Source organism: Pleuronectes platessa, chromosome 3, assembly GCF_947347685.1.
Source record: "Pleuronectes platessa chromosome 3, fPlePla1.1, whole genome shotgun sequence".
Classification (NCBI taxonomy): domain Eukaryota; kingdom Metazoa; phylum Chordata; class Actinopteri; order Pleuronectiformes; family Pleuronectidae; genus Pleuronectes; species Pleuronectes platessa.
The window spans coordinates 25,937,576-25,957,911 of NC_070628.1; the positions used below are offsets into that span (position 1 = coordinate 25,937,576).

Below are 20,336 nucleotides of genomic sequence, written 5' to 3' on the forward strand. Positions count from 1 at the left end.
TATATTTTTTGTCACACAACCATTAACCACACCATGATACAATCTAATGCCTCTAAAGGCCCTCTTAGCTACTCGGTCTTTAGCCAGTTGGTGAGGCAAACTAACTTGTTCAAATTCTCTGACAGTAAAGCTGACCGCTTCTTTTGCACAATGTGTCCTGCGAGTGAGTCTGGTTTGGCGCATTCCACTTGAACGCCCCTCGCCGACCAACACATGCTTCGCGTTGCGGTGGTTAGGCGGGTATTGCTACGTCGAAACGATAACTTCTCGCAGAGTGTGCATATCACCTTGGTTTTACTGAATGTTCGATCTTTGTTTTTTTGGAACACGATCTTCCCGTCCAGAAGGTCCTCAGGTTCATCAGAATTATCCATGTTGTTTGTTTGTTTGAATGGCAGCTGCCGTCTGACTGCATTACGCCGGGTTCACACCGGACGCGGAAGCGACGCCGAAGCGTGGCGTAAGCGCTAATCCCTGGCGCGCCGGCGCTTGGCTGGTCACACCGGACGCGGGTAGCGACGCCGAAGCGCCGCGCATTACTAATAATATCACATACTTCTGCTGTTATCAGCCTGCAGCAAAAACGGCATTTAATCATTTTCTTCAAGCATATACTTACTTGTTGCTCCAACATTAACTGCAACAGCGTCCCAACATGTGTCTTTTTTGGTGTTGTCTTTATACAACATATGCTGAGAATCAACAACTCAAGTTACTTCTCCACTTCAATGATTAATTTAATGTCATCCATGTTGAAGAACTTCTCCGCTGTTTGCTCCGTTAAATGTCGGGTGTCGAGGGTATTCTCCACTCAAGCCTATGTGGAGAATACGTAGCCCACCCCCCTCCCTCTCTTTTTTATCTTTATGACTGCTTGTGTGGCTGTAGTGGATGGGCAGAGGGGGACATTAAATAATGTGGTTGGTAAAAGTGGTAAAATTAAAAGTCCAAGACAACAGAACGTGAATACAAAGTATGGGATGCATATTTGATCATTTATATCATATAAAATATGTCATCTATATCGTTTAAAATCATTTTTCAGTGTGTTTCCTGTCGCGATACGCTCGCGTCAAGCGGAAAAAATAGACTCGACGCCGAAACGATCGCTTCACGGCGCTAGGCAGCCGCGGCACAACGCTACGCTTCAGCCTCCGGTGTGTTCAGCGCTGCGGTTTAACATGGGAGTGGATGGGAGCCAGATGATTGGCGCTGCGCTTACGCCTCGCTTCGGCGTCGCTTCCGCGTCCGGTGTGAACCCGGCGTTAGAGCGGCAACTAGTGCAGAGGCGGCGGAATTGGAAGGTCCTTCTGAGCATGCGCTAAATGCGTTAAAAAAAAAAAACGAATTAATCCTGTAATTTAATCATAACTCGTTAACGCGTTATTTTTCACAGCTCTACAAATAAGCAATGATTCTCACATACTATTCGAAACGATAGTACAGATGTTGCTACGTCAACATGTCGCGCGATGGCGCTGCAGATGTTGTGTGGGCTCAACTCTACCGACTGAGAATGCAAACGAGTGAGAATGCATCATTCGCGGCCTGGTCACACATCATTGACAAGTAAGTAAGTTGTTTATCGTTAACTGCTAATGACACTTAAAGCAAAACTCGGCTCTATGAAAATGATTAATCAATGCGACAGTCTGCATGTATTGATTCAAATTCTATTTATTTCTCTGTCACGGTGGTTTGAAGACCAACATTAGTCAATTGTAACTGCTAAAGCTACTAAACTCCATTAAAAGTTCAGGCCACACATTGTGTTGTATTGACTAGCAGAAGTAATATGTCTGCAAAGTCCAGGAAGAATCTTAGAGTTGAGGATTCTCATACAGGGATGTTCTTATACTCAAGTTACGATGTACAGGTACAATGGCTGTCCTCGATCTAAAATATACTCTAATAATAATAATTATAATAATGATGATAATAACCAACAAATGTGGAAAAACATGTTCTCCATATGCAATTGTTTACAAGTAGTTAGTTAAATCAAATGCTTATCATAAAATGCTTAAAGTTGCTTTGGAAGAAGTAGGGTAATATTCTGTAATGAACCTTTACATAGGTTTCCACTCACAAATAAACCCGAACCTACGATAATATGATCCTGTATCCTGATCACTATTTGCAGCTGAGAATTGTTAATAACTGTTAATTAGGTCATAGGTGTTTTATAGCAACCTAAGTTTTGTCTGTTTTCCCTCAGATTGCTATATCTATCTTTGCACACCAAGATGTTATTCTGACAATCTTGATAAAACTGTTCACTCATGACCAATTGATCACTAATAGGACGACACTATAGTTATTGTAATACAAATTTATTATAGATAAAATGTCCTCTGATGGACGAACTCTAATATTTTTTTCTCTTTTCCTTTTCAGTCAAAATGCCCGGGTCAACAATGAAAACCTGCATATCTTGCATGCAGCATATACGTGTTGCATGCAAGATATGCAAACTTTGTGGAGCCCAACAGCAAATGAAAAAGGCTGTTGACAAAGCTAAGGGTAAAGCCGACAGGGAATGGGGAGCCAAGCTTATAAAAGGTGGAAATTTAAACAAATTGATGAATGCTGCCCGGGTTCTGGTAAGCTCTTCACTACCTGTAGCCTGCCGACTCTTCACACTAGTTACATATCCCGGTCGAATGGATGTATAATAGTAATAATTATCATAATTATTATAATTAATTTTATTTGTATAGAACATTTGTAACATTCATGCTCAAATCGGACAATCGTATAATACAACATATAAAATTGATAGTCATTGTTTTTTCTACCCTCCCAAGGTCATAGCCCCATTTCTTACTAAATTTACTGCCCAGAAAACTGTAAAAAAACTCTATTAAAATCTTTTTAATGCTATAAGGTGGACAGGTTATAGGCCATACTGTTTGACCAGATCAGGGCCATGGTCAATTCGAACAACAAGGATATGGAGGTACTGCATAACTGCAGAGAGAGCTGTCCAGCAAAACATCCACGTAAGACCCTGCAAATAAGTATTAGCAGGGTAAATAAAAAAAACAATTAGGGGCCAGAAAAAATTGCTAGATTTTCAGTTTTCAACAACAGATCACATTGGTTTTGATGAGAAGAATTTGAACTTAAACTTAAAGGAGCATAGACTTTGAAAGTATGATATTTCACGTGCCAAATGTATACAGAATCTACTTCCCTATTTCTGTGCCTGGCAGATAAATTTAGGTATTAATAAGTGAAACCTTGAAAAGATTTCCAGAAACATTCTTTTATGTGTTGGATCTCAAACATTTTCTTCCCCTAACTCCCTAGGGACCCGCAAAGGTGGAAAAAAAGTCAACCCAAAAAGTAAGATTTAAACACTATTCCATTTTGCATTTTCCAGATTTTAATTTCACATCTTTAACAGAGTTAAGCAAATTCTTTATCAAGTTAGATCTAAATATGACATTTAGAGTTGTGGCTAACTAATTATATTTATATTCCTCTGACTAGGAAATGAATTGTCTCTTTTAATTTTTCAGACTGCAATTACCACGACTCAATGGGAAGTTACCCATATTCTAAAATCTGCGCGGAAAGAGTTCGAGATGTAAGTTGAATATTGCACATTTGCACTGAATTAAAATATTTTATGGTACACTAGTATGTATATTTTACAATTAATGTTTTACAATTATGTTTCGAGGGAAATTTTTTAATTGTTAACATAATGTGTAAATTAATGTGTTAATGTGTGCATTCCTGGATCAGACATGATATGTGTTTGTTAATCTGGTTAGAAAACATCTTATGCAGTAGGGGATGCTGACTTAAAAGATGGTTTGATTTGGATTTCAACAGTATACATGCAGATAAGAATGCCCTGTGTGCAATTATCCAGGTGAATTCTTACTCACCACTAGTTTTGTGAAATACATAAAATATTCAGTTTACACAGATTACTAATGTGGTACTTTATATTTGACATCTGACTGACCTTTGCAGGAAGATCCTTTCAGGGCTTCTACTGTCAATTTTCATATTGTAGTTGAATATGCACATTAACTGCTTCATATACCCATGATTTTTTCATTGTTAATGATTTAAATTTGTATTCTTTATGACCACTGATTGTTTTCAGGGGGTAAAGGTGGTGAAGGTGAGGTGGCTGCCATGCCCAAAATGGTATGTATAATGCTTCATATCTGATGCCACATCATGATGCACTATCACAAGTTCTGAATTTTTATTTTACTCCATAGAAGGTAGCTCTGTTATGATGTCGGATTCAAGTCAATCTAAATCTGGATGCGTTTATAATTATTTGATTGGTCTGTAATTTTAAGGTCAACCATGGGAAATATCATTATATATAAACCATATATACTGGCCAGTTGCAAACCCTCTAGCAATACTGATTACTAATCCTTACAATAATTTATAGAGAGATTACAAAGATGTTGAAAGAAATATATCCAATTGATGACATTGTTTATAATGAAATGGAAACTATTTACAATACCATACCATACCATATTTACCTCCATTGGTTCTCTGTTTACATGTTCCGGTGCATTTATATGCCCATAGCGATTAAAGATCCATTGACACTAAACATATTTTCTCTTTCCCTTTTTGTTGTAGCAATTTGAGGTGGAAAGATTCTTGGGTCCCTAAAACAGAGCTGGAATAATCCGGACAGAGGAGGATGCAGCTTATATTTCTGCTTGTTTGACGTGTAATTTGTTATTTTAGATGTTATTGTATATTGTATATTATTATATTATTGTAATGTTACATTTACTGTTTCTTGTTCTATTTTACTGTTTTTAAATAAAATGTTATTTAAAAACTGTGTTTTTGTGACTTAAAATGGGTTAAACATCTGCACCTCACAGAAGGCAATTGTATCGCAACTCCCATCTCCAGCATAGCATGTTCTTGTATGGAAAAGGCCTACCAAGCTATTTAATAGAGGTCATGCTACAGTAATTTTCAACAATATGTGTGCAACATTGACTTTTTCCTCATATTTCTAATTGAACTATTACACACTTTAATCTTGGCCATATATGACCTCTCTGTCAGCCGAGGGATGGTTGGTCATATCAAGTTAATATAAAAAAAATACATATGAACTCTGCACCACGGTGATTCAGCAGGGTGACAGCCACAGGAAGAACCTGTTCCTGAACCTGCTGGTCCGGGAACGGAGGACCCTGTAGCGCCTCCCAGAGGTGAGGAGGGCAACAGTCTGAAACTGGGGTGTGAGAAATTGGTTTGTTAATGAACAAAGGTGTCTAAGTTGGTCCAAAAGTGAAACATATGATTGTGTATAAAGCAAATACACATATTTTGACCATATCTGGCCATTAAATACCACTTAAAACCGATTAGACAGATTTGATCCAGCTTGGACCTCAATGGGAGAATGTACACCCCAGAGGGCCTGTGTTTGGAGCAATATGAAATGTAAACTTTGTCGTAAAACAAAAGCAAAGACATTGTTGTAAAGGTCTTGGCCTCTGTAGTAACATTATGTCAGTGGGAAAATTGTGGATGGCTCCTGCTGCTAAGGGGTGACTTTTGAACCTTGCACCTGAGTCAGCTTTGATGGCTTACAGGATGGAAACTAAATATGCAACAGATATGGTATGAACTGTTTTGGAAAGGTCTTGAACTCCACTACCATAGCCCAATGCCAAACTATGGGGGGCGCCACTGAGTAGGGCCAAAACCTTGAAAAAACGAGATTTTACCGTTTTATTAGTAAGAAAAACTAAATCTGACTTAACAGGTGTTTTTCTTAGACCAAAATACCATAAAGAAGCATGCAAGGTCACATGTCACAATCTCACAAAATAGTGAAAATACGTTAGAACTACAAAAGGTGAGAACAACACACACACACGTACGGGACCACCATTCCGATTTGTAGTTCTTTGTATCCTTCTTCCGGGTTCAGATTAGGGTTCTAAAAATAGGGTTTGGAAAACATATTAGTGGTTTGTTTTTAACCAAATATGATTAAGCAAAGCATATGTGTTAACATTTTGAAAAAAATATCGTTATAAAAAACAGACACATAACCATTTACCAATGCTTTTTCACACTTTATTGTTACCGCGCTGTTCCGCGGACAAAAAAGGGTGTTTTCACTGCCCAACGGATTTATCACCGTTTTCACACAAATCTTCAGGAACTATTACCAGAATTATTTATTGGTATAAAGTGTTAAAATGGTTAACAATTTGTTTATATACAATCTGCCTTCCAAACAAAACCATATAAAAGCATAGAAATTGATTAATAATCAACCAGTTATTTCGGATGACTAATGGAATCAGATGGCTTGTGAACATACCTCAAGTTCAGTCAGACAACTCACGTTCGAGCATTGACAATATAGAGTAACCACAAAAGGTTTTAATGTTGCAGGAAATAAGATTTGTTTAACAGGATGAATAATAATGTAGACTGGTCGTACACCTGTTTAAAACTACTTTCTTGGCAATAAAAATTACACATTGATTTAGGAATAACTCAGATATGCAGTGACAATATTTTATTGAATACAAGTTGAATATCAATACATTGGAAAACATACTAAATTATGATGGCTTAATTGTGTTGTTGAAAAATATGTTTTAATATCGAGGTATTCAATGGCTTTCCCTACATTGATATTATTTATAAAAATATACAATGAATACAAAAGTGCGACATCCTCTGTCCATAACCCTCAACAAGAGTAAGGAAAAACTACGAAAAAAAAAACTATTAACAGGGGGTAAAAAATGTAGAAACCTCAGAGAGAGCCACATGTGAGGGATCCCTCTCCCAGGATGGACAGAAGTGCAACTGATGCCGCTTTATCAGATCTGACAATTAAAAACACTTAAAGTAAACTTAACTATTTAACCCTAAACCTAACAGCAGTATTTAGGATTGCTAAGGGTCAACAACGTCCTCCTCTGGAATCTGCTGTCCACTGTCAAGACCCTATATAGGAAAATATAAGGAAATACATGGTAATTTGCATTTAGTTCAATGTGTATGATCCACAGAAAAATGCATTTCTCATAAATGTTTAAAACAATATTCAACTAATCACAGTATCTATGATTACTGTCCCATGTTAAAATGTCATTAATCACCTGCATGTCAATGTCCTCCTCATCTGAGGAGCTTTCATTAGCACTTCTTAAAGCTTGCTCCTCAGACTCTTCAGGCTCTTCCCCCCAAACAAGGTCCAGCATTGACCCTTGAAGCCCTGCCTTTATTAGCTCCAAGTACTTTTGCCTCACTAAGGCAAGTTGAGAACGCTGCTGAAACAATTTGAACTTGAGCTCTCCCTGGAGACCTTGAAGGCCTTCTTTGGAGAGACTCCTGTGGCTACCTTAATTATGAAGACAAAAAAAAAATTACGATTACATTTTGATATGGTGCATAAACAGAGACAACTCCTAACAATTTGTGGATCAATGCTTACCCTCTATGCTGGTGAAAAGACCACTGAAGTCATGCTCCCTTTTCTTGAGGTACTCCCAATGCTGCCTTACTTCGGTAGCAAGGATTTTGACCTCCTCCTCAAGTCTTTTCACATGCATGACATTGTCAAACACCTTCTTTTTTGCAAGGAAATCAATGCCATCTAAAAATGCATCCATGAAAATTCCATGCATTAGTTCACAGTGGTGGAAGGGGAAAAACCAATTGAGGAAAACAGATTTAAAACTAAAAAACAAATGGGATACATTATTTCAAAAATAATAGTATCATAATTTTTCCCTATGACTCTTCTCTCCCCATATTGACAAAAAGTTAAGGCAGGTGGTCGTAGCAAACCATTGACCAATGTATATGCTACAACAATACCAATCAAGCTGTGTCTATATCGTCCACAATGCTTGGTTCACCTGCTGGCACCTGGGACACCCTCAATCAGAATCATGACAAATAATTAAATAGGTAATATACCACTGGGCGACAACAGCCACGGAAAGATGTAGCCAGCATTTAAGAGATTTTCAACAGCGCCAATTTGCTGTTGTGGCTGGACCATCTCGTCGTGCTGAGCCACATGGACCTCAAGCTGGTTCCTTTCCCTCCACATGCGGCTGCGAATCACAGAGCGTCCTGAGTTGGTGTCTGCGGTACAATGAAATATTTCATTGTTAAAACATTTTTTAAAGATTTAATGTATCCCACAATGTGTGTACCTGTATGACTGTAGAGACGGGCTCTACGCTGTCTCAGGCCCAGTGAATTCTCCTCAATTCTTCTCCTCACTTCCAGGAGAGAATCACTGCTGCCAGCTGGTGAATCTGAACAACACAAAGCAATACTGTAATTTGATGTACATTGTGTAATGCAATCTTACCAAGTATGTTTTCTGATCTTATTTGAACACGGAGATATTAAGACACCTACCATGTTCAGCCCAATCCTGTACATCTGTGACCCACTGCCGCACAGTCTCATCATTCAAAGACAGGTCCTACTTGATAGCCTCTAGGCTCTGCCTCTCCCTCTGAAGATCCCTTTGTGTCTGTGGGGAAAATAGAGAATACAAATGTTATCTATTCCTCACTGAGATTGCAATGTGGCCTTTTAAGAAATAAATGACAATTACCTTATGAAATCTGGAGCATAAGGTATTGCACATGTTTTTCACCTTCCTTTTGTTCCAGTCCATGATCTGGACAGTCAGCATGTCTGTGCGGGCTGTAACAAACAGATTTTTTTTTCAATACAATCAATGATACACTCTTAATTATGCTAATTGTCGTGTAATGCTATTGAATGATTAGCCTGGATGTGCAAATATTATATTAGATAAGTCAGAAACTGCAACCAACCTCCTTTTCCCATAAACTTGGTGTTTATGGCAGTCCTGGAGAGGAAGGAGTTGACCATTTCCACCTCCTCTCCCAAGGTGGAACCAGCTCCATCCTGATTTCCTCCTCCCCATTTTATCTATTATTTTAGGATGATACCGTGCATCCCATTAGTAGAAGGCCAGAGAAACATTCGCTGTTGTTTTGGCTCTGTGATCCAGCACATTTAAATATATATAATAAGAAGAAGAATAAAGTGTGTAGTTTAAGCTTTAACCTAAGGTGGTTTACATGCATATTAGTAAAACCATGTAGGAATCATCCCCCTTTTCACATAGTAGCCCCACGAGTAATTTAACAAATGAAAATGAAATTGATGTCTAAAATTACCTCACACTTGATACCGTGTGCTTTAGCATGGAGCACAGACAGAAAGGGTTTCATGGTAGTGAGGTGATGATATTCAGGGTAGGCTTCACAAATTCTGCTGATGTAAGGCCAATATTTGCAAATAACGTCCATGCAAAAGAAGGTTGGAGGACTGATGGCAGAGACTTCCTTCTGCAGGATCATGGGATAAGCGAAGATCTCACCCCTGTAGGATTGCATCACAGCATTATGTCAACAATACATAATAAACTGACAAAAAGACAGAAGTTAGGTTTACGATTAATAGATGAGTTTATGGTGTTAGCAAGTATATGTCCTGAAAGGGTGAAACCTTTTTGGAATAGATGTTAGTAAGAGGGTTATCAAACTTGCCTGAACATATTCAGAGCCCGAAGAATAATCCCATTACGGCACACAGCTACTTCTATACCCTGTCGAACAATGGTACACTTAATTTCACATAATTTATCTGCATAGTAGAAAAGTTATCTACCCTTCCAGCAAAGAAATTGCTAAAAAAACAATGTTACTGAGGAACAAAATAAAACTGCGCACACAAAAATGACATACATCTTAATATAATATAGATTAAGTCTGATACCATCGACATAAGTTTGTAACAGAATTAGCATGTTGTTTTTTTTTTAACAATATATTTATTGAGTTTTACATATAAGAAACATACATTCAAACATTTATAAACATACAAACGTTTATGAACACCCCCAACCCACAATCAAACACTCAGGGTAAGGAAAAAAAGGCAGAAATTAAAAAAACTTAAATGAGATTAAATAAAATAATAATAAAAATATAATAATAAATGGAAGTAAATAAAGACAGAAATATACAAATACAAATAAATGAAATAAAATTCCAATCAATCAAATCAAAAGCCTAGATAAAATAACGTTCTCTTATTCATAATATTAGTTAGATACTATTAATATTCATCCCATTAGGTGCTGCTATTTTATTCTGTTTCACTCATTAACTTCCACTTGGTCGCTTTCCAAAAATTGCATGAAGGTGTCCCATATCTCCTTGAATTTACTGTTTTTCCCTCTGACCACATATGTTAATTTCTCCAAGGCAAGGCAAGAAGCCATTTCCCTTAGCCACATTGCAGTTGTAGGACTGTCCACACTCTTCCATCTCAAAGCGATCACTCTCCTGGCTTGAAGCATACACAGGTTAATCAAAGGTGCTGTCTTTCGGCTTGGTACAAAGTGATTAGGATAGATAGCTAATATACAGAACTTTGCCTCAAGAGGGACCTCTATGGCAGCTATACGTGTGACCAGGTTAACTGTATTCTTCCAAAACAACTGAATTTGTGGGCATTCCCACATACAGTGCAACAGTGTGCCAACATAAACATTGCATTTAGGACAATTATCAGGAATGTCAGGGTTAAACTTATTGAGTTTCACAGGTGTGACATATGTCCTGAACAACCATTTATACTGTAACAGTTTCAATGCAGTGTTAATCGTCTGCGTTTGTGCTTTTAAGCAAGTATTTTCCCACTCAACCTCAGTGATATCTACTCGTAGATCATCCCTCCAGGCATTAAGTCTGGAGTGTGAGGTGTCTATAGATTTGGATCTCAGCATAGTATACAATAATGCCATTTGTCTTCGATTATTTCCACTCTTTACAATAATACTCTCTGTATCTGAGAGGGGCGGCTCCAGTAAGCTGTGGGTCTGTGATGTTATAAAGCTTCTTAACTGTAAATATTTAAAATAGTGTTTTCTAGGGATCCCATATCTATGAACCAGCTGATCAAAAGTCATTAGTTTCCCTTCTACATATAAATCCGCTATTTTGCCCAAACCCTTTTCTGCCCATTGTTTGAATCCACCATCAGCTCTACCAGGAACAAAGCTGTCATTGCCCCATATCGGGGAGAATTGGGAGAGTTTGGGTGCATCCCCAACATAAGCATGCGCTTCATGCCATACAGAGAGGGTATTCTTAACAAATGGATTTTTCGTCTGTTTCTTGAGTATCTTAATAGGAGCAGAATACATATATGATTGAAGAGGTAAACCGTATGTTGCAGTGCGTTCGATAGCTATCCATGCTGGGGGGTCAGAGGAGAAGTAAAACATAGCTGTGCGCAGCTGTGCTGCCCAATAGTACCATTGTAGGTTAGGTAGCTGAAGCCCCCCTCTGTCGTAGGGAAGATACAGTAAGGAGAGCCGCAGTCTTGGACGCCTGTTATTCCATACAAAATTTGAGAACAATTTCCTAAGATTACAGAAAAAAGTTTGTGAAAGTGGGAGAGGGATCGATTGAAATAAATAAAAGAATTTAGGGAGGATTGACATTTTAATTATATTAATACGGCCTAACATAGAGATCGGCATTGACATCCACCTACTCAAAGATTCGCTTGTGAATTGTACTATGGGATCATAGTTGAGAGCGACTATATTCTCAATTTCCGGGACTATTTTGATTCCTAAATATGTCAATCCCTCCTTGGTAACTGAAAAGGGGGTAACTACTTTGGGGTTTTGTCTTTCATGTTCATTCAGAAATAGTATGGCTGACTTTGAACTATTAACTTTGTAGCCAGAGAATTCTCCAAACGATTTGATTAGGTCAGCGAGTGTTGGAATAGATGTATTCAAGTTGGACAAATAGATAACAACATCATCCGCAAAGAGCGAAATAATATGCTCCAGTTCTCCTATTTTAATACCGGAGATTTTTGGATGCTGCCGGATGGCCAAGGCCAGGGGTTCAATAGCAAACAAAAACAGAAGGGGCGACAAAGGACAGCCTTGTCGCGTGCCTCGGTGAAGACTAAAGGTTTGTGATATGAGGTTGTTATTATTTCTGCTGTTGGTTCTGTATATAAAAGTTTCCCCCATTTAAGGTACTTTTCTCCCATCCCAAACCTTGCCAAGACCTCCATCAAATATTTCCATTCAATCCTGTCGAAGGCCTTCTCAGCATCCAACGATAGGATTGCATTATCTTTGGCATCACGCCTTTCATGTAATATATTCAATACTCTACGTATATTATGAAATGCCTGGCGTCCAAGAACAAAACCATTCTGATCATTAGAAATTAGGGATGGAACACATATCTCTAGTCTCCTAGCCAAGGCCTTGCATAATATCTTTGTGTCGCAGCACATTAAAGATAGGGGGCGATAGGATCCCCTTTCTGTTGGTGACTTGCCAGGCTTTGGTACCAAGGTAATAAGTGCAGACCGTAAGGATGGGGGCAGGATTCCTGATTCATATGCCTCTTCGAACATTTTTAGCAGTGGAGGGAGCAATTTTTCTGGAAACAATTTATAAATCTCAATAGGTATCCCATCCGGCCCTGGGGTTTTTCCACTTCTCATGTTCTGCACAGCTTCTAACATTTCCTTAACCGTAAATAGTTTATCCAGTTCAGTCTTATCCTGATCTGTTATAGTCGGGATATCTAATTGGTCTAAGAATTCAATCTGTGACTGCGTGTTCTCTGGATATTCTGATTGATAAAGGGATTCATAAAATGTTCTAAAGGAGGAGTTTATTGCAGCTGGGTCTATTGCCATATTTCCATTTTCTAATCTAATTGAATTAATAGCTCTATCTGTTTGCATTCTTTTAATTCTCCATGCAAGGAGCTTCCCTGCTTTGTCACCTTGGTCATAGTAGGATTGTTTCAACCAAAGAAGATTTGCGGCAATTTTGTTAGTGGAAAGCTCTTTGTACCTAGCTCTCAACAGAAGAAGCTCTTTATGTTTCTCTGGGCTATCATTTTGATATAAATCTAACTCCAAAATTTTAATCTGAGTCTCAAGATTGATTAGTTCTTCAAAATGGGACTTAGATTTAAAGCTTGTATAGTTTATGATCATGCCTCTAATGTAAGCTTTAAATGCTTCCCATTTTACACTTGCACTTGTTTGATCTGTATTCAACAGGAAGTAGATGTCAATGTTATCACCAAGAAATTTAACAAATTTGGGGTCTTGCAGCCATTTGGTTTGAAAGCGCCATCTAGGGGGACATCGTGTAAGCCTTGGCATATGAAGGGTTAGAGAGATGGGGGCATGGTCGGATAGAACTATACTATCATAACCACATTCGTTTACCTGGGGTAGTAAACTCATGGAGATCAAAAAATAGTCAATACGTGATGATGTTTTATGAGTACTGGAATAACACGAATACTCCTTTCTGCTGGGATGGAACTTTCTCCAGACCTCAATTAAGTTAAGATCATCTATAGACTGTAGCAAGAGCTTTCTAGTATGAGGATGAGTGGTGTCAATGCCTGAAGAGCGATCGTTAACGGGATCTAGCACACAGTTATAGTCACCACCAATTACATATTTTCCAGGCATAGACGATATAGTAAGAAAGAGACTCCTAAAAAAAGAGTGATTGTCCTCATTAGGTCCATAAATGTTGACCAACGTAATTTGGACTTCTAATATTGTTCCCTGCAAAATAATATATCTGCCAGCTGGATCAATTATTTCCTGGTTGATCTTGAATGGGATTGATTTGTGGATCAAACTGATGACGCCTCTGGCTTGGGAGTTAAATGGGGCAGCAAAAATTTGTCCAGGCCATCTTTTTTTAACTTTGTTAATATCAGTCAGATGTGATTCCTGCAGAAAAATAATTTGAGATTTAAGTAGTCTAATCCTGCCTAGTACCTGTTTTAATTTGACTAGGTTATTCAACCCTCTGACATTCCAGGATGTGATCTTAATATCTGATCTACCTACCATTCAGTATTAAATCAATTATGAAGCAGAGCACCCCATGGGAGATGGAAATACTACACATTTTACCCAGGCAAATAGCGATAACAGTAATGAGAAGAAAAGAGAGAAAAAATAAAATTAAAATAAAATAAAAACACCACCTAAATAATAAAGATACCCTGAAGTCCCCTATGCATTTCCCCGAACGAAATACATTGATATAACCCCTTAAGTAACTATGCGCTTCGGTTATTTTACATATCTGATCCTCGTAGTGAGGAGCAGTGTGGCGTGATAGCATGAAGAGTCCTATTCTCCTGCATGCTCCGGCAAATTATTAATTATTCAGAGCATTTAAATTATTCTCTTAAGAACGGAAATATATATTGTCCTACCAAATAGGCATTGCTTTAGGAAGGCTATCGAAAAATAAGGGAGCAGTTGTGGAAGGAATACAAGAAAAACAGAATTCAAAAACAGCCTCTCTCTGTTGTATAGTGAGAAGAAAAAAAAAAAATATATATATAGAAATTCCAACAACCCATTGTGAATATATTTATAACAAAATTAGTTAAATTTTTTATATTGGAGTAACACAACACCTTATAAACTCCCCTTAAGGAACAGCCCGTTTCAACTAAACAAGAAATTCAACATTATCTCACAGGTGTTGACGTTATTGAACGCTGCATTGAATTGTCAGTCGTTGTGGCCAGCGTTGCCTCATTATAGCATGTTTTTGTTTACCTCTCTCCGCGTGAAACAGCGCCGGTCAGTAGCATCACAGTGCAGCGTCCTACATTTATCCTACTTATCCTTCGGCGCGGACGCGTCGCTGGTGTCACCTTGGACTCTTTGAACAAACTTTTCTGCGTCGTGGACCGTCGTGAAAGAGTGCCGCTGCCCGTTGTGGGTGACCGCCAGAATAGCCGGGTAGAACATACCGTATCGGAGCCCCAGGGACTGTAGCTGCCTTTTCACCGGGTCAAAGAGCCTCTGCTGTCGGTGAGTTTCAACTGAGTGATCTGGGTAGAATCTCACGCTTTGGTTCTCAAACTTCACTGTGCTCTGTCTCCGGGCTGCTCGCACAGCGCTTTCCTTTTCTCTGTAGTTAAGGAATCGGATAATCACCGCTCTTGGTTTTGGGTCCTGGCCGGCACTAAGTCGTCCTATCCGGTGTGCTCTCTCGATGTTGGGAGGAGTGGGGAAAGTGTCCGTGCCGAGCGCTGTTATAAGCCATTTTTCCAGGAAAGCACACATGTCGTTGCCCTCAGCTTTTTCTGGACGGCCGATGAGCCTTAGGTTGTTGCGACGCGCTCTGTTCTCCTGGTCTTCGACTCTGTTTTCCAGCATGGCGCATTTCTCCTGTAACATCTTAACAGTATTGTGCACGACGTCCAGACTGTCCTCCGCCTGTCCAATTCTGTCCTCTGCTTCCGTAATCCTATTGGCTTGCCTTTGTAACTCGTTCTTTATTCCACTTATGCCGCTCAGCACATCTTCAAACTTTTTCGAGAAGTCGCTTTGCATCGCGCGTATGGCGCTGATGACTTCAGCACTTGACCTTTCCTCTGCAGCCGCCTCCGACGCAGCTTCCATGCTAGCCGCAGCTGAGCTAGCTTTAGCTTGTGGAGTAGACGGTGGTAGTTTCGATGTCGTTGAGTTTTGCTGAGCTGCTTTCTGGGCTTTGGTGTTGACCATAATGCTGGCTGGAAGTATTCTGTTAGAGTATGAACGGCTTAAGCTGTTTGTGGTCTGTTTAACACAATAACCAGTAAGTTAGCCTCGGAGCCTCGCTGAGATGCGTCTTACCAACGTCACGCCATAACCGGAAGTCAGAATTAGCATGTTTATTAGGGACTTAGTATGGTAAATAGTAATTCCAAGAGAAATCTCTTACAACACATACCTGCTCATCAAGGCTGGAGCTACTCCTCTTACTCGTCTCTTTGGCTGCATTCAGCTGAGACCTGCCACAAACCCCCTTTCCTGGCACCTAAAAATGACAAAACATCGTCACAGTAGTCATTTAAATTAATTTATGAAAATTTTTGGGTGTAATTTTGCAGGATATACTTTTGCAAATGGTAGTACTCATATAAAATAAAATTGGGCTTGCAGTATACAAAGTACAATGACAAATTATGTGATTAAAAACAGACACTCTTACATGCTTGGTCCTCCTTTGGATGTCTTCCACAAAGGCTGCCACCTCATCATCTTTGCAGAGAAGCACACCCTCAAAGTAACCTGCTTCATCAGTACTAGAGAACATACATAGCAATATATGATCATTTTAACATAAATACATAAATATACATAAATATTGCGGCTGCTGCTTCAGCAGTCACGTAATCTATATTTGGGAGTCCCAGCTGTGGGAAATCCTAATCTGAGGAAAACACAGATTTTCAACCACATGTGGATCTATGAGTATCTTGATAGATACTCACAAGCTCATTATTTGTAGGCATTGAAATAAAATATGTTAACATTAACAATTTAAATGCAAATAGAAGGTTCCGTCACTTGAGCACAACAGGTTGAATGTGTTAAGAATCCCTCAAGTGTTTTTTTATTTTTTTGGCTCCCACTATAACAGTTTGCATTGCTTAAGAATTTACACAAACACTCTTGACATAACAAAAAAGAGCTGATACATGGACATGATAGGACAATGTAACATAAAAACATAGACACACCACCCATCCTTTTTGAAGCGGTAGTGCTTCCTGTTTCCATCGACGGACACAGGAAGCATTTGTGGACAACAGGCTGGGCAGATGAACGGCTGCTCCGAACACAATTTGTTCACCTCGTAAGAGCTTATCACCCACTCCATGAAGCTCTTGTAGAATGTGTCAGAACACACTTTACCAGTCTGTTGAAATATCCATTACAATTTAAGTTATACGTATGCAGAATTATAAGGAGACATTGATAAATACTGTAAACATATAATATATGCCAGCCCACCCTGCCACACTCTGTTGTTTGTGCATCGAGCATTCTCATAAAGCTCAAGCGAGAATTCCCTGGAGGAACCAGCTTCATTTCCTTGAACCCTTGAAATATGGCTACATCATAAAGTGTGTAAAGTTTTTTTGTGGCCGGCCAGTAGCCGCTAACTTGGACATCTTTGAGCTCTGGTTTCCAGCTAGCACAGCAGCTTCCACACCGCAGCTCTGGGAGGTTCAGATCATATCGCCCTTGGTAAAAAACAAAACTTGTTATATTCTCTGATAAGAATATAAAGAAAAGGTGCTCAAAAGCCTAAACTTGTCTGACAGTATGGAAAGTTCATGCTAAAGAGTTACCTTTCATGTTTATGAAGACTATAGGCCTCCCTGGAACAACATTTAGACTCTCTGGAGGGCATTCGCATATATGGTCTGGCATTTCCATTGGCAATATTCTTACTAAGGGAAAAGAGATTAAAAACATAAATAAATAGATTTGTGTTTTTAAAAAGAAAAGAAAATATATTTATTTACCACATATGTGATGAGAATAGTGCCCGTCAGCATCATCTTTCACCACAACTGTTGGCGGCAGTGGCTTGTGGAAGCCATGAATCCTGGATGCCCGATTGTGAAGTGCTTGGGACTGATGATGGCTAATGTCACAATCCCAGCAGTAATATTGCATGGGCATGCATTCAGCACATCTGATTGTGGCGTCCTTCTTTAAGCATCTCTGACAGAGCTGTGGTTTGATGCAGTTTGCTCTGAGCATATTGTCCACAAGCTGTTGTCTGGCTTCCTTCCATCTCTCTGACGAGAAGATGTTTCGAGTCTTCCAGTCGCTGGCTGTTGTTGGTGTGCTGGCATCAATAACGACATCGGTGTCATCGTGTGAAACACTGAGAAGACTCTCAAGTTCTTTTAGTGCATTCTCTTTTTCAGGAAGAGAAAATGGTGTATATAAGGAAAAGTATGGGCTGGGCCATCAAATTTGTTTGCCAATCAAACATGGCACAGAAATAGAAATATAAAAATAGAAACTATCGTCACTAGGGGCGAAGGAGAATGACGCAACGTCCGTAGCACGGCTCTTGTTACGGACGTGGTTATGTGCTGTAGAGCGAGGAATTTACGGGGCGAGGAAAATAAAAAGGCATTTTGTCCTGATTAAATACACATCTTGTGTGTCCTTCTTCTACCGATGCCTTGCACTATATGAAAAGATAGTAACGTAACGGGGGCAATTTACAAAGTGTTCCGGTTTGACGGCAAGGAGCGACAAAAGCGTCCATAGCAACCCTCTTAGATACGACAGAAACTCCTCGGAATAACTAACAAACCAAACACCGTGGAAGGTCACTGAATGAAAATATTGAAACTGAAACACATATCTCGCCATAAATATCTTCAAAACACATTTTTATTAAGAAACATTGCTTATACATAGCGTTTTCCAAAAAATAATACAGCAATCTCCGCCATGTTGCTTTATCAGAGCACCGCAGAGCGAGAGCACGGCAGAGGTCTGCGCAGGCGCACTGGTCGTTTGGAGCATTTCGTCATATCTGTACGGATATTTGTACATTGCGTCTTTAGTACGATATCTTACGAACCGTTTCGTGAGACCATGTTGCCCAGATATATGCTGACATGTCAGACAAGCTGTGTTGGTAGTATTACCAAGCCTAACAGAGGAGAAACTAAAGTCCCTTCCACTGCATGAAAAGAAGAGTTTTTGTCACCAAGTGCCGCAAGAAATTTTGGGGGAATTTTCGGTTAACGGCTGTTCACAGGAATCTGCAGGCAGCCCAGAAAACTGTCAGGAATTGACGCGGGTTTACCAGTTTCTGGCAGTTTTACAGGTCTATGAATGTTGGGAGGTGACCCCCTTGCTCCTAGGCCTTAGGGAGGCTTTCACATGCAAATGACAATGCTCTGTGCTTTACAAATGCAAATCAAGATAGTTTCCCTCAGTGCAGATAACACCTTTTTCTAAGAAGTACCAACTAAACTATCTTGCGTAAGTACACCAGGCTTAAAATAAATATAAAACTTGAAATTGTAAATTGTTTCCCTTAAGTAATTAAGTGTGCTATGATGAATTACATTGTAAACCATGAGCAAAGGTCAATGCTATGAAACAAATTAGAAGGTAGTGTATAAAGTGTTTTTAGAACAGTTGTTAATGCTCAGACCGAGACTATATAACAGTTAAACATGTTGATATGTCTATGTGGAAGGCAACAGAAATCAGTGGTGGGAAGTAGCGAGGTAGAAATACTTCCTTACTGTACTTAAGTAGATGTTTCACATGTCTGTACTTTACTTGAGTAATGATCTTCCTGAATACTTTTTACTTTTACTCGCTACATGTTAGCACAAATTTCTGTACTTTCTACTTCGTATATATTCTCAAAACTGGCTCGTTACTTGAGCAGCGGAGGTGCGCCTCTACTCATGGCGCACTTCTCTCTCGCTGCCGGACATGCACATTCCTCTTACTTGCGTGCCCGCTGCCTCGGGAGATGTGCAGGTCCGGCGGGGTGTTTGCCGCCGGGGGGGCAGCACGAGACCCTAAAAGTCCAGATGTTGGTCGGGCTGCCTTAGGCGACCGGGGTCGAGCAGGCTGTTCCGGTAATGATCCCACCGCAGGTTCACCTTCAGAAACTTTGTTAAGAGGTTTACGTCCTCTAGATCAGCCATTCCCAAACTTAAGAATGCTGTGGCCCAATTTGAAAACTAAAAAATGTGTGCGGCCCACCCACACCTTTTATAATGACTATATGATCCACACACAGGACTAGAATCAGGCACTTGCACAGACATTTTGGGGGGCAGGTGCTCAAACCCCCAAAAAAGGGCACCCATCGCCAAGATTATTTATTAAATTGAGAATAATAATAATAAATAAATAAAAAACCAAGTAGGATATTTTCAACTTAGATATTTATTTTTGTTAACAAACTAACTCAAATTATCGAATTGAATAAATAAATGAATAACAGGCAAAAACAGACAAAACAAGGCCAACTGACAGAGTTGAAGCATAAGCAGCATTACACTAATAATATACCACAATATACCTCACCAGACTGTCATGGAGCTCAACTTAAGACCTACCTTTCATTTCAATAATTACGATTTTAAATGAAACAAAACTAGTGAACTTGTCTAATTTGTAGAACAGTAAAACTGCCTTTAAATTATCTGCCTGCCTGCCTGCCTGCCTGTATCTCTCTCCCTCTCTCTCTTCATTAAACATGACACACGTCAGTAAACAGCTGGACAAGGCTTTGAAATCCCGGATTTTGTTTTATTTTTTAGGAAACGTCGGACCATTTGCGACATAATGTTTTCAGCGGTGCTAATGTTGTGCTTAATTTATCACCAGAAAACGTCGGGGGATTGCACAAACACCGTCATTACCTG

General features: G+C 39.4%; 1 protein-coding gene across 1 annotated transcript; it reads right to left on the minus strand.

The window, feature by feature from the left end:
• Positions 1-8,482: 8,482 nt before the first annotated feature.
• LOC128436491 (uncharacterized) lies at positions 8,483-19,160 on the minus strand. The gene is made up of 9 exons (XM_053418216.1): positions 17,439-19,160; positions 17,262-17,363; positions 16,921-17,153; positions 16,647-16,825; positions 16,115-16,208; positions 15,854-15,940; positions 9,585-9,643; positions 9,213-9,417; positions 8,483-8,533 (listed from the first exon to the last, which is right to left on the minus strand). Exons 1-9 carry the CDS (start codon positions 17,677-17,679, stop codon positions 8,483-8,485), a joined length of 1,251 nt encoding a protein of 416 aa, XP_053274191.1. The 5' UTR covers positions 17,680-19,160.
• Positions 19,161-20,336: the final 1,176 nt, after the last annotated feature.

Coding starts and splice junctions, on each gene's coding strand:
- LOC128436491 (XM_053418216.1), bottom strand. CDS start 17,679: ATGCTCAGAGCAAACTGCATCAAACCACAGCTCTGTCAGAGATGCTTA. Junction 16,209..16,646: donor CGCTTCAAAAAGGATGGGTG/GTGTGTCTATGT, acceptor TATGTTCTCTAG/TACTGATGAAGCAGGTTACT. Junction 9,644..15,853: donor GCTCCAGCCTTGATGAGCAG/GTATGTGTTGTA, acceptor ATTGTTCGACAG/GGTATAGAAGTAGCTGTGTG.